This window comes from Leptonotus elevatus, chromosome 3 (assembly GCF_054856555.1).
Source record: "Leptonotus elevatus isolate MCC_2025b chromosome 3, RoL_Lele_1.0, whole genome shotgun sequence".
NCBI classification, from domain to species: Eukaryota; Metazoa; Chordata; class Actinopteri; order Syngnathiformes; family Syngnathidae; genus Leptonotus; species Leptonotus elevatus.
In genome coordinates this window covers 17,619,089-17,632,010 of record NC_141241.1, presented here as the reverse complement: position 1 = coordinate 17,632,010, position 12,922 = coordinate 17,619,089, and the positions used below count along the sequence as shown (strand labels likewise).

The 12,922-nt window shown below is 39.0% G+C and overlaps 1 protein-coding gene across 1 annotated transcript in view; it reads right to left on the bottom strand.

Annotated features, from left to right (window-relative positions):
* Positions 1-12,922, bottom strand: part of sbf2 (SET binding factor 2) — an 85,584-nt gene that overhangs the window by 8,479 nt on the left and 64,183 nt on the right. The window contains exons 23-33 of the mRNA XM_086071014.1: positions 12,761-12,888; positions 11,675-11,850; positions 11,343-11,476; positions 11,041-11,242; positions 10,214-10,410; positions 10,002-10,142; positions 9,107-9,190; positions 8,009-8,083; positions 4,896-5,074; positions 3,903-4,079; positions 3,600-3,701 (exon numbers count right to left, since the gene is read on the bottom strand). Of these exons, the coding sequence (XP_085927140.1) occupies positions 3,600-3,701; positions 3,903-4,079; positions 4,896-5,074; positions 8,009-8,083; positions 9,107-9,190; positions 10,002-10,142; positions 10,214-10,410; positions 11,041-11,242; positions 11,343-11,476; positions 11,675-11,850; positions 12,761-12,888 (1,595 nt within the window). The remainder of the gene's footprint in view (positions 1-3,599; positions 3,702-3,902; positions 4,080-4,895; positions 5,075-8,008; positions 8,084-9,106; positions 9,191-10,001; positions 10,143-10,213; positions 10,411-11,040; positions 11,243-11,342; positions 11,477-11,674; positions 11,851-12,760; positions 12,889-12,922) is intronic.

Genomic DNA, 12,922 nt, shown 5'->3' with positions numbered 1-12,922 from the left:
AATTGTAATTAATCGCATAACTTCACGAGTTAATTCACGATAAAAAAGATTATTAAAAATTAGGTGATTAAAATGTTTAATTGTAATTAATCGCATGACTTTTAGTTAACTCACGATTAATAACAAATGTTATATCTGCTCTAAATGAGCAATCATTTTTTTCCTAGGTTTTCATACTCTTGTTAACAAAAATGGAAAACAATGTTAAACTAATAGAAATAGTTCAAATGAATTTTTGACGTCTATAGGCGTCAATGGCAGTGAATGTGTTAACAGCATTTGCAGCCTAAGCGTATCTATTGCCGTGGGCCGAGTGTACCGTGTATACTGCGAGGAATCTGTTTACAAAAAGTGGAACTAACTGGTACTATATAGAGCTTTATCAAGACCCTTTGATGCCCAAAATGCTACAAAGCCTCACAGTGTCAAAGGTCACAGACTGAAATTACGAATCCTCATTTAAGAAGAAAAAGACAACTATTGTATCTTTCACATATGCAGTTGAAGCAATTTAGGCGACCTGCTCAAAGACCGGTCACAAAGCGGCGCTCAGCATATTTGTTATACATGGCATACAGCACATGCACCCTCCTTGACTGATCATCTGTTATTAATAACACTTATATAACAGGCTAGTTAAATACAGGCTCACTCAACTTGCCCACACATGCAAAACGTTTGTGTCACCTCCAACGCTTCTAATGAGCCCTGACATGGATGGAATGAAAGGCGAGCGGGGCGCTTGCCTGCAGGCTTTTACTGTAACGTCCAACACGGAGTGATGGAGAAAGCCGCCGACTCCCTGGCACAGATACCAGGCACTTAAATTACAGGCAGACCACAGAGACAAAAAAAAAAAGAGGACTTACGGGAAAAAAAAAAGGACAAAAAAAAAAGAGTTTTGTTTCCTGTCTGCTGGGTGTCTACGGCCTGTGGAGAGCAGCCAGACCATATGGATGCCATTTGCCTGCACAAGCCTGATGAAGCTGGTGGGCCGTAGACAGCAAATGCCCCAGGACCGACACGAACCTGGCGTAACGCACCCTCAAAATGCGCATTAAACGCCCCGTAAACACGTTGATGGCCACGCAACTTGCAACATGGAAAACATGAGCAATGAACATGACGGAATGCGGACACGGAAAGGACCCCTGACAAGTGTTTACATGCCTTGGAACCGCAATCAGAAAGCTTTCTGATTGAATTCAGCACAAATCAGTGACATCAGGCTTTAAGAACCTCAAATCTTCTCATAAATCCATCTTTGCACGATCCGTTCAACGGTGACACAATCGATTGGAAGATGAGCCGAGGAAACACATTTATGATTCATACACGGACGGTTCGAAAGTGGAGTCAGACCTTCCGTACCTTGTAATATTTTGACTCACGCGGGGATTTTCAGGGACATTTTGTACTGCGTTTGGAATGAGATACTCAAGAGAAAGCAAAACAAAAGCAACATGGATGAGCTGGATGGCGTTTGACGCAGCCAGATAGGTTTCACGTTGTGCTTAACACCCAATTCATTTGAACACCCGTCATGAAAAACAAGTCAGAAGAGGTCAGCCGGCATCATAAAGTGCATTAACGCGCACTCTTTTCAATTCAGAGAGCGCTTGAGGGGGAATGAGGAATGACATATTTTTATATCGTTAGCCTTATAGTATAATTTAAAGTCATTTACATTTTTGAGAAAAATTCAACCACTGCCGATTACTATAACATGGAAGACTGAGAATCTACAGACATAATGAGAAACTACATTTTTAGCAAGCACAATTGGTATATATTTTTTTAATTATTATTGTAAGTTGAAAATGTATTTAATTTAGCTACAATCCTAACAATAGGCGTAGAAGGCCTCTCGAGAACTCCACAAGTATGTTTCACTTAGCTATGAGATGGGCGAGTACAGATCAGTGTTAAGAAATTTTAATTTAGTTTAAGTTGTTGTCTCTTGAGTAAAATTAATGAAAGTTGAAGTCATAATTTAGTCATCTGACAGTATTTTAGTTTTAATCCAATTTTAGTCTACGGAAATAAAAGAGCAATTTTAACCAATGAATAAAAAGCTACTTTAATTAAGTAATTTGACAATTTAGCCGATGTTTTCCTTCAGCTTACATTTCAACCTTTATACAAAAATACTATCTGTAACTGTAGTTTAATACGCAAGACACATTTAACACAATGGTGTCTTTCTTAAACTTTTGTTTCAATGAAATATGTTCAACTGATAATAATATGACGCCTTAAAACTTAGTTTTCACTAAATGAACTCGTTTGCTCCCCAAAACGTACTATTTTAAATTTCCCAAAGACATATTTGAGTTTTTTATGCTAGAGCTTTGATACAGCCTCTCAAACGCAGAGAACGTTTGAAGAAATGGTAGTTATTACAAAAACGGCCAGCAGATGGCAGCAGAGCAAAAGAGATCAACCATGTTGAAAAAAGCTAGTTAAACAGCCGGGAGCGAAAGGGGTTGCTTCAGTGAAAATGGCCGGTTAGTGAATGAGTAAAAAAATAATAAAAAATAATAATAAAAAAAAAAATAATAAAATAAAATGCATAATTGCCTGAGATCAATTTTACAGCTGCACAATGAATGTAAACATGTCTAAACATAAAATAAAGTGCAATGAACAGTTTGAGTGGGGCATACAGTCATCTGCATCATCTGAGCTACTGTATGACAGTTAAGAATGCCAAAATCCTTACTTATTATTTCCATATATGCTACAGGATCATTGAAGGATAGGTTTTTAAAAATATTTTTTTTGCACAGTGTGGAGTGGAGTCAGTACAGAGCATGTGGTTAAAACGTCTACAGCCACAGCCAAAAATCTAGTTTCAACTCTCAGCTGGACCCTTTCTGTGTCGCGTTGCATGCTCTCCTCGTGCAAGTGTGAGTTCATTCCAGGTATTCCGGCTTATTGGCACATTCCAAAATCATGCCAGTTGGATTAATTGAAGATTCCGAATGTGAATGTGATTAGAAAAAAATAATGTTTTAATGCATTTAGGGAAAGACAAAATGTCTGTTTTGGTTTCTCAACGTGCCAATTTTCCAATTTCATGAGGTTTGAGAGGAACTCTTTCACTTTCTCAAGACTACTTTTCTGTTTTTTTTTTTAACTCATTCATTGCCATTTTCGGCTATAGACGTCAAACATTTATTTGAACTATTTCTATTAGTTTAATTTTTTTTTACCACTTTTCTCAACAAGAGTATGAAAACCTAGATTGTTTTTATTGCATTAGAACAGATAAAAAATTGTAAAAATAAAAGATTATTAAAAAATTATTTTATTTTTTCATTTTTTAAAGAAAATATTATTAAAAATTAGGGGCCTCAGGCGATAACAATTTGTAATCGTAATAAATCGCATGACTTCACTAGTTAACTCACGATTAATCACAAATTTTATATCTGTTCTCAATGCACAAAAACATTTTTTTTCTAGGTTTTCATACTCTTAACAAAAATTTAAATTAATGGAAATTGTTCAAATTAATTTTTGACGTCTTTAGCCGTCGATGGCAGTGAATGAGTTCATAAGGGAAAAAAAAGGTTCTTCTTGTGCAATATTCTCACTTGTGTGGTAATGTCCCAGCCGTCCTCCAGACTGAGCAGCACAGATGAGCCGCTGTCCAGGAGCTCCACCAGAGTGAGAGCCAGCTGCAGGATCTTGTGAAGCTGTGACAAATGGGCATATGAACAAATTATCTCTGCAGTAAATCCCTTATAAATGTTGATTTATTACTTCTTGTCTAGTTTTTGAGCATGAAGAATAACATCCAGAAAAGAAACAAATTCTACAGAGGGTCAGACAGACGACCGACATGATAAATGCTTGACTAACACCACACAAAAAGCACCCTGAAAAAAAGGTATGACCTGCAGGATCCATTCAGAGTCCTCCAAGGCTTTGAGGAAGGTGTCTTCAGAGTCGGAGGAGTTGGCACTGGGAGCGCACGCCCTCAGCAGCTTCTTAAAGGAGCTTTTGATTTGCCGCATGTCAGCAAAGTCCACCGGCACCAGTTCACAGTTCAGAGAAGTGTCCACTCTGAGGCCCTGCACAAAGAAACACACAGCACGGGTTGTTCGTGTAATATGTCGTGACTTTTTACATTAGCAAAATCTGATTGTAAACTGGTTTTTCACCAATTTTATTGAGCGTCTAGGAATATATGTTTTATATTAGAAAAAAAACTCACTGTACTGTTCAATGCAGATTTTCTGGTGGGCTACAGGGTCTCGACCACCCCAAAATCTTGTACAATCCTAAACTACAGTACTTGCCTTATAGAAAGCCGTTCAGGTGGCAGTTTTTCAAAAAACACTAATATACAAACAATATGCAATTTCTGTATTTAAAAAAATTCTTGCTTCAATTCAGTGTTTACTGTTAATTTTCCAAAAACTCAAAAACATGCTACATGCATAGCGGGGCCTGCTCCCTATCTGTCGTGAATAGCAGGATTTCACTGTACAAGTACTGCTTTGGTGCCATCTTGTGGCAAGAAACGATGTAAGCCGGTGAAGGGAGGCACTTTATTTATACAAGACATAGCTATGTCTAACAGAATAGCAGTACACTGTTGCCATCTTGTGGCATCTATAGGTAATTATATATGTTTAATGTGCTTGGGTTATTGCTGTTATTTGCAGCAGGTCTCATTCCCTACCCCCATGGAGAGCTGGGGGACACTGTAGTCTTGTATGAATGGCAACAGTTGGATGAACATGTTAATTGTACTTTCTGCTAGTTAACTGTTCTGCTTGCAACACATTCTACACAAATGGCAAACACATTTTCTATTTTGTGACAAAGAGTGTTAAGCTTCTTAGTGTAACTTTTGAAAAAAAAAGTCGCCGGCTCCTTCTTACCCTCAAATGAGACTTTTCACCAAACACATAGAAAGCAGCTTGCTGTTTGAGCAGCTGAGTCTGCAGACTACTACTTCCTGCAGGGGGCGCCAAATCCTTCCCTGCTAGTCTGGCGCCCACGTCCACTGTGGATTGGTGCTGGCTGAGCCTGCTGCTGGAGCGCAGGCTGGCCCACATGCCTGCAAACACAAAGACACAAACAAAAATCACAACACACATACACGTGTTCATTCACACACACAAGGGGCCGTCCCAATGCCTCTGATGTACACATGCTGTCAAACAAACTAAGACTGAGTGATGAACAACACATGCAGACGGAGTTTACATGCACAGCAGCACAGGGGATTATGTAAACACCTTCATTTTTTTTAAGTCCGCTAGCAAAACAATTTGTACCTTGAATGAGGCATTGAGATATTAGAAGCAGGAGGTGATGGATTGTTTTTTTGGCATGTCAACATATCTACAAGCAGTTTCTGTGGGGAAACTAGCGTGCAAGACCTTCCAAACATCACAAACTACTGAGAGGAAGGACGTTTCACAGTACCGTAATACTTTTTAACTATTTAAAGTTTTGCTTCTGTTTTCTGCCATAAAGTTGGCCTTTTTGACGTGTTTGAAATTCAATACTCTTCAAAGTCGTAAGTATGGAATTTTCTAAGAGAGATGAAAAATCAAGGTTAAGAAGGAGCTAGAATAAACAGGTACAGTTACAGTCTAAAGGGTGGACACACAATTTAATTTAATTGATGTAATAATAATAATATATTTAATAAATGAACTACAAATTGTCAATGTCTTTTAACTCATTCACTGCCAATGACGGCTATAAACGTCAAAAATTCATTTGAACTATTTCTATTCGTTTAACATTTTTTTCCCACTTTTGTTAACAAGAGTATGAAAATGTACATTAACAACATTAAAAAAAAAAATTCTACTTTTGTTAACAAGAGTATGAAAACCTAGATTTTTTAAATTGTACATTTAGAACAGATTTTTGATTAATCGTGAGTTAACTAGTGAAGTCATGCGATTAATTACAATAAAAAATTGTAATCACCTGACGAGATGATTATTAAAAATTAGGGGCGTCAGGCGATCATTTTTTTTTACTCTTAATAAATCGCATGACTTCAATAGTTAACTCAAGATTAATCACAAATTTTACATCTGTTCTAAATGTACAATTTAAAAAATCTAGGTTTTCATACGCTTGTTAACAAAAGTAGATTTTTAAAAAAACTAATAGAAATAGTTAAAATGATTTTTTTGACGTTTATAACCGTCAATGGCAGTGAATGAGTTAATAGTAAAAATAGCACTCTATATTAGTAGACGTGATAAAAACATATGGTAATGACACATAATTTTTTGGACTGTGCTGTTCCTTCTAGTGTGCACACCATGGCCACCTGGGGGCACTATAATAAAGACCTACGGACCTACACTGCTCTTCGCAGAGGATAAGGAATAAGTGTCTGTGAGTATAGTTTTTATTATAAGTGTACATGTGTTACTCCAATGTTTGTGTTTATATATTCATTGCTTAAAGGGTTATAATACTGCAACACTAATGCTATTTCGTAGCGGTCATCAGAATGGGAAGTGGCCAAAGGAAATTCACTTCTACTTCTTTCTGTGACTCTTCCAGTCTCTCTATATCTCTGTTGCAACCTGCTGATGACACACTGTTACACTCTAAGCTCAGTGGCCACTTCCGTCTGAGAATGTCCTGTTTGAAGCATCACAATGGCAAAGTACTGTTGATCCATTGTTAGGTGCGGTTGTGGTCTCTTGATGTCAAAATGTGAACAGCATGATGAGGACGACTGTTTAAACACTCTAATTGAACCAGGCCATTCATTGGTCGATTCAAGGATCAAACACCTGTTGTGAATTTTGCCGTTAAGCTCCTCGTTAGAGAACAGCAAAAAGTACTGAAACATTTAACAATTGGACATGTGCATTCTAAATCTTAGAGGCCACATTAAGTTCACCTGTGAAGGTTTGAATGCATTTTAGGCTCATCCTGAAATTTCACCCTAAAGTCAAATATCCTTAACTTTTTGTGAGTAGTGTATGTCGTTGTTCTAAATACACATTTGTTTTATGTTTAGTTTGACAGTACTTTAACTTGAAAGAATTGTTCACTTGTAACTTGTGCTTGTTGTAAAGCGAGTTGAGTTCATTGCCACTATACAATGCTCGTATACAAAATTTAAAGCAAAAAACATCCATCCGTCCGTCTTCCAAACCGCGTAACCGCAAACAAAATAAAAGAAAACAAATCTTAGAATACCAAATCTCTTATCCTCAAACAAAATTAAAAGAAGAAAAAAAAAGAAAAAATACATCTTAGAATACTCGTATCACTATACAGTATGTATATGTGTATGTCTTAATACATTAGAACACACCATACCTAAACTACCAAATGTGTGAGCTGAGGACTTCATCTTATTTAGTTAGCTATGTCACACATTTAAAAATCCTTTTCTTGCTTTGACATTAAACAATGTCACACAAAGATATTTTCGTAATTGTAACCCAAGCGCTAGAAACAACAAATTGAAACATCTCAAGCTGACATATAGAAATGATCCCAGACAGTTTGAAGTCATGAATGACAGCCAAATCCTACAACCAATTGGTGCTTATCGTCTTGTTGCTTCACTGGGACTACAATGAGTTATTCCTTTTGAATTGCATTTAGACTTTATCTGGGCTGTCTTCGCTGAGCTACGTGCACGGTCAGAGGTGCCTCATTTCATTTGATTCATGACAGTCTGCCAGGATAAACTGCTTCCTTCCCTCAGCAGTCTGCACTTGGCTTCCAACTGACCACAGTGGTTGTCGCTAAGCCAACATATTTGCGGTGGAATAGGCCAGATCAGAGCGGCCACTTGGGTTTGTGAAAAACCGCAGTTCCCAGATGTGCACTTATTTCACTTCAGTGATGATTAGTCATTAGTGGCTCAGGGGGAGTTTGGAGAATGGCGATACGCCTGGTGTCTGGTTAGTTTGCGAGAGGAAAGATGAGGTGTTAGAAGTGAGACGCAGCCCTGAAAAGGAAAGCAGGGGGGAGGGGCGAGGCAGTTGCACTCTACCTTGGCTGTGGATTCTCTCCTTATTGGTAGGTTTTGGGTTTGAGTGAGTGAATAGTTTATCTCTGTACTCAAGCACTGCATGGTGGTTGTGTAGAGGAGGTCATGATGAACATGAAAAATAATGTCAACGTCATAAAAACATTTCAGCTCGACATACCGCTCGCGGTCATGCATGGTCAGAATGAAGTTATAGTTTAAGGTCAAAGATTGCACGGCCCATTTACTTACATTTTGAAAATGAATTATATGGGTAGCATGCACGATGGTTATATTTGGCAGTGAGATGGCGTATGTAATGTTTCACTCTCCACAAACACCGAGGTGGCATGAAATTGGTTGATATGCCCCAAAGTATAGAAATCTTGCAAACAAGCTGCGATATAATCTCAAAAATGCATTCTTGCTCTTTTTCTTCCAACATTGACAAGAAAAATGCTCTGGAATGTGGATACATTTTTTGGAAAGGTCATCCTGGCAATTTACAAGGAACTAATGTGGGAGTGTGGCTATTAATTGGAGGTGGATTACGTGTCCCACCCACTGCAGCGATTAAGGTTACGACCACCTTTGGAGCGGTCAGTTTGGATTTGTAAAAGAACGTGCTGGGAGAGTGAAGCAATATAATTACCTATTTCATAAGTTTGCAAATGCCAGATAAATGAAGCCAATTATAGTTTTTGACATTTTCTTGGCAATTCTGTTATTCTTCCTTTGAGGGTAAACACAGTGTCAGCATCTATTTGAGTTCTAACTGTATGAATAGACAAACCTATGTAGCCTGTACAAAAATGAAGAATTAGCCCGAACGTGTTTTCACCTTTGACCTTGATCTACTGTTTAGTAATGACTAACTCCTCAGACATGACAAAACATTCAGTGCTAATGGACTCCTCTGAACGTTTCACATTCTTGGGTGATGTCATTTACAGTCATATTTATCTGACAACAGGTTAATACAAGTCATACAGAATCAGTCAACTCAAGTTATTGCTCACTCCGCAAATGTACATTATTATGCAATATTATGTCAAGTTTTGGCTGTAACTACAACAAATCTGCATCCTTGCCTTTCAATTAAGAACATTGTGTACCACTCACCTCCTCTGGTAAAGCTGCTTGTAAATGGGATGTCTAAATGGACAGGAGCCATCTTTGGTATTCTGGATGTTCTCCTTTCGCTCCCTGAGGAGACACAAAATTCACGCATGATGCAAGAAGGGTAAAACAAACACAAGCCATGATGGATATTTTCCCTTAAGCACAAGAACAAGACAAAACGTCAAATGCGCACAACTTTTGTCAACAAGTGAAAAGGAAAACAAACTTTGCCTGATATGTTTAGGCAGAAAAAGCTTATAATCTGCATTAAGCATACTTTATATTGAAAAACAACATGGAGTGTTTGCTTGTTTGTGAGAGCAAAAAAGCATCCTGAAGAGTTTGAAAGGAGGATACAGAAAAGTCTGAGGAGATGAATGGGTCGGGTGGTGACCTGTGCTTCTTCCATAACCTTTTATTGTACAAGTTTCCTTCCATATAGTTCCAAATAAAAGCTACAATGCTTCATTGTCATACAAAACACACGCACGCACACACACAATAAACAGGTATAAAATAAGCAACAACCGGTGAAAACACACTAGGGTAAAGATTGATGGCAAAGCAGAACAGATCAAAAGTGCACCAAAATAAAGAGTGCAAGCCTGCAGTTTCTTCTTGTCAAGAAAAACAATTGCAGTTGGCCTCTTTTCCCTTAGAAACACAATTGATTTTTTTCCCCCCCGGTGAGATGTCACATGAAAAATTCAGGTCAGGTGGAAGCACCAGTTTGACTTGTCACATCACAATGATACATTTTCAAGCTACTAACTTCGAATCTTTGATGAAGTTAAGAAAAAATAAACACAGCTTCTCATCTCAACATGGTCCCAACAAGAGACGAAAATAGTGGGCTTTAAAACAAACCCGAATGTGAACATAATCATCCACATACCTGGTGAGAGCCCTATGATGGAGCGGTTCGAGAGGGTGCTATGGCCGTTCATCTTGAAATAAATGGGTATGGAGTCCAGGATGGCTTGCAGGTACTTTTCTTGTTCAAGGCTACTGGATGACTCGGAGGATGATGCAGGCGCTAGATTAGAACACGGCATGTCATTTAGACAAAAAAGAAAAAAAGTCCATTCTTATTACATTTAGGCTCACCTGTTGAAGAGGGGTTCTGTGACTTAAACAATCCCACCACACTTTTGCCGTGAAAGCCTCCCGAGCGTAGCAGCACACCTTTAGTGCGAGGATGTTTCCAACATACAACAGGCAGACGGTTGTGTCTATAGCCTCGCGCCACTTTATGTAAACTGCTGTCTTGTATGGCCTGGGGAACCACCAGTAGGCCCGGATAACTGAGGCAGAGACAAAAAAAATAATCAGGCAAATAATACAGAAAATGTATGGGTCACTACAGGTTGAATGACTACAGCAAACGGTTTAAGTCAATATTTTTTTCTGTTGTTAAGAAGCTGCCCGCGTAACTGTTTGCCTTGCACCTCCAAAAACAGGCTTAACACTAAATCACACTAGTAACACGACTGCAACGCCACTGCTTGCTACATGACTATAATTTTAAAAAAAGTTGAAAAAATCACAATCAAAGTTGAGGGAATGATTTGCTATAATGAGTTGTACCAACCCTGTTACATGGCTTGTTACTAGAATTCTATAAGATCTGACAGGTGTTGAAAGTGTCTAAGGGTGATTTGTGATTGGATGAGTGAGGCTTAGTTTTATCGTCTAAGCAGACAATTGTCTTTTCTCTGTTGCACAGGGAGTTTGGTGAATTTGCTGATGAAACAAAATGGAGTTATAAATGGACAAGAGAATCAAATAGCGGAGGAGGGTTTAATGTCGTCGACTTCAAGCTCTAACCATCATTGAGGAGTTGCAAAGTTGACACGCCAACTAGTAAGTTCAACTCATGTGTCACAAGTGTAATGCATGTCAGAGGACTCTCCCATTAAACAGATGTGGCATACCTGCGACAAAGTGAATAAAGCCTATTGACAGCCGTGATTCTAAACTGGTCGCCCGACTTGGAGCGAGATGAGCTAGCCGTAATGGTGCCGAAACCCATCCGCTGGTAGTCACGGAAACAGGACTGCTCCACCAGCTGCTCCATTGTGGACTTCTCGGACGCTCTCAAAGTGCTGCAAGGCGGTGGCTCCCCATCATCTGATACTGCAGCACACATGCAGAGGTGAAGTTTGACATTTAACCTACAATTACAAATTTGGCTTGAACAACAAGAACTTGATGGATGCATTTTTTCCTCTCTCACTGGAAATGTCATCGTCTTCGTGCCAGGTCATTCTGCTGCCCCTGTCGTTCCTCTTCAGTGAGGTCTGGCTACCACGGCCCATTGTAATCTTGCTGGCTCTTTTGGCTCCCTTGACAATAGTTTTGGATAATGTTCTGAAGCGACGACAAAGCAGAGAGCAACTCAACTGACATATTTTTTCTCCCCCCATATGAATTGTATGAATATGATTGACCACCACTTCCAGCTGAGTTAAAAGAATAACAGACTTTCAGATCTGATTACACTAAATTGAAATTCAGTTTTGTAAAATAATTGAAAATACTCCTAATCAAAGAAGGTCAACCACAAACCTGAAGCCAGTGTTCCTCTCTTTTTGCTTTGGAAGGATAAGTTGAGGTTGAGTTTGCCCTGCAGCAAATGCAAAGGAGCTGAAGATGGATTGTGGGTAGCGGATCCGCTGTATGTGCTTCCTGAACATTTCCACTGTCTCAGAGTTCACCTCTTCGTCGAAAGCCACCTTTATCAGCTGAAAAAACAAAAACAACAATGCAACAGTGCTCTGACTTGTTGCAAAAATACAGCGGTGCCTACAGATACATGTTGAATTAATTCCAAGACATTTCTAACTCAAAATACACATATCTCAAATCCTTCAGTTTTACCACTAAAATGAATGGAAATGCCATTCATCCAATTAACGCTTCCCGCACAAATCTCTCTTTAATCTTGTACTTAGCATAGAGTAATAACATATAGAACATAAAGAGTTTGTGCATCATGATCTAATGCTGCAATCAAATTGTGCTGCTTCTTCTGGTGTGCCCACCTTGGGCATCGGGATGCAGACCCAAATGAAGAAGAATAGAACTTGTACTATCAATAAGATGGTGTAATAGTCATTTTTGTGGATGATAAACCATCCCCCATTGGTTTGAATGGCCGAGCTACGTGGGGCGACGGGACTTTGTTATGTGAACGCCCCATTCATTTGAATAGGCTGGGCTACCAGGGGTGCAGTACCGCCGGGCCTATGAGTAGAGTTATATTATCGTTTTACATGTGTTACTCCACTTTTGTGTTCAAATATCCATTACCTCTCAAACCGTGAATATAGATGATAACCATTAGCAGAATTTGCTACGGTAAAAGTATGAGTTTTTTTTAAATAAACAACATGAATGATCTTATGTTTTGACAGAACATTTTAACTGGGAGATGTATTAAACAGCTTGAAGCCTCTTTTTTGACGAATTGTTCACTATCTGGCAAGCGCGAGTTGAATTCAATTCACTTTCACCAAACAGCGCTCATATCGCCTGAGCTCCTACAAAATCAAAAAAATCCCTCAAGGACGGCTTGTATCTTGCAAAAACTCTTAAATCGGGTCACTCGTATCTCAAGGCACCACTGTATGGATAACCCTGCCGTCGAATCACCTGAAAGGATGCAGAGCGGAGCTGGAGGCCCTCCTGCATGTTCGGCTGTAGCTGGTTCTGGATGCTGATCTTCTTCTCCTTAGTCAAGGTGGACACTGGGAAAGCTCTAATCACTGCCTGCTCCCCCACTGCACGTATGGACAATGATTCATGAATATGTGT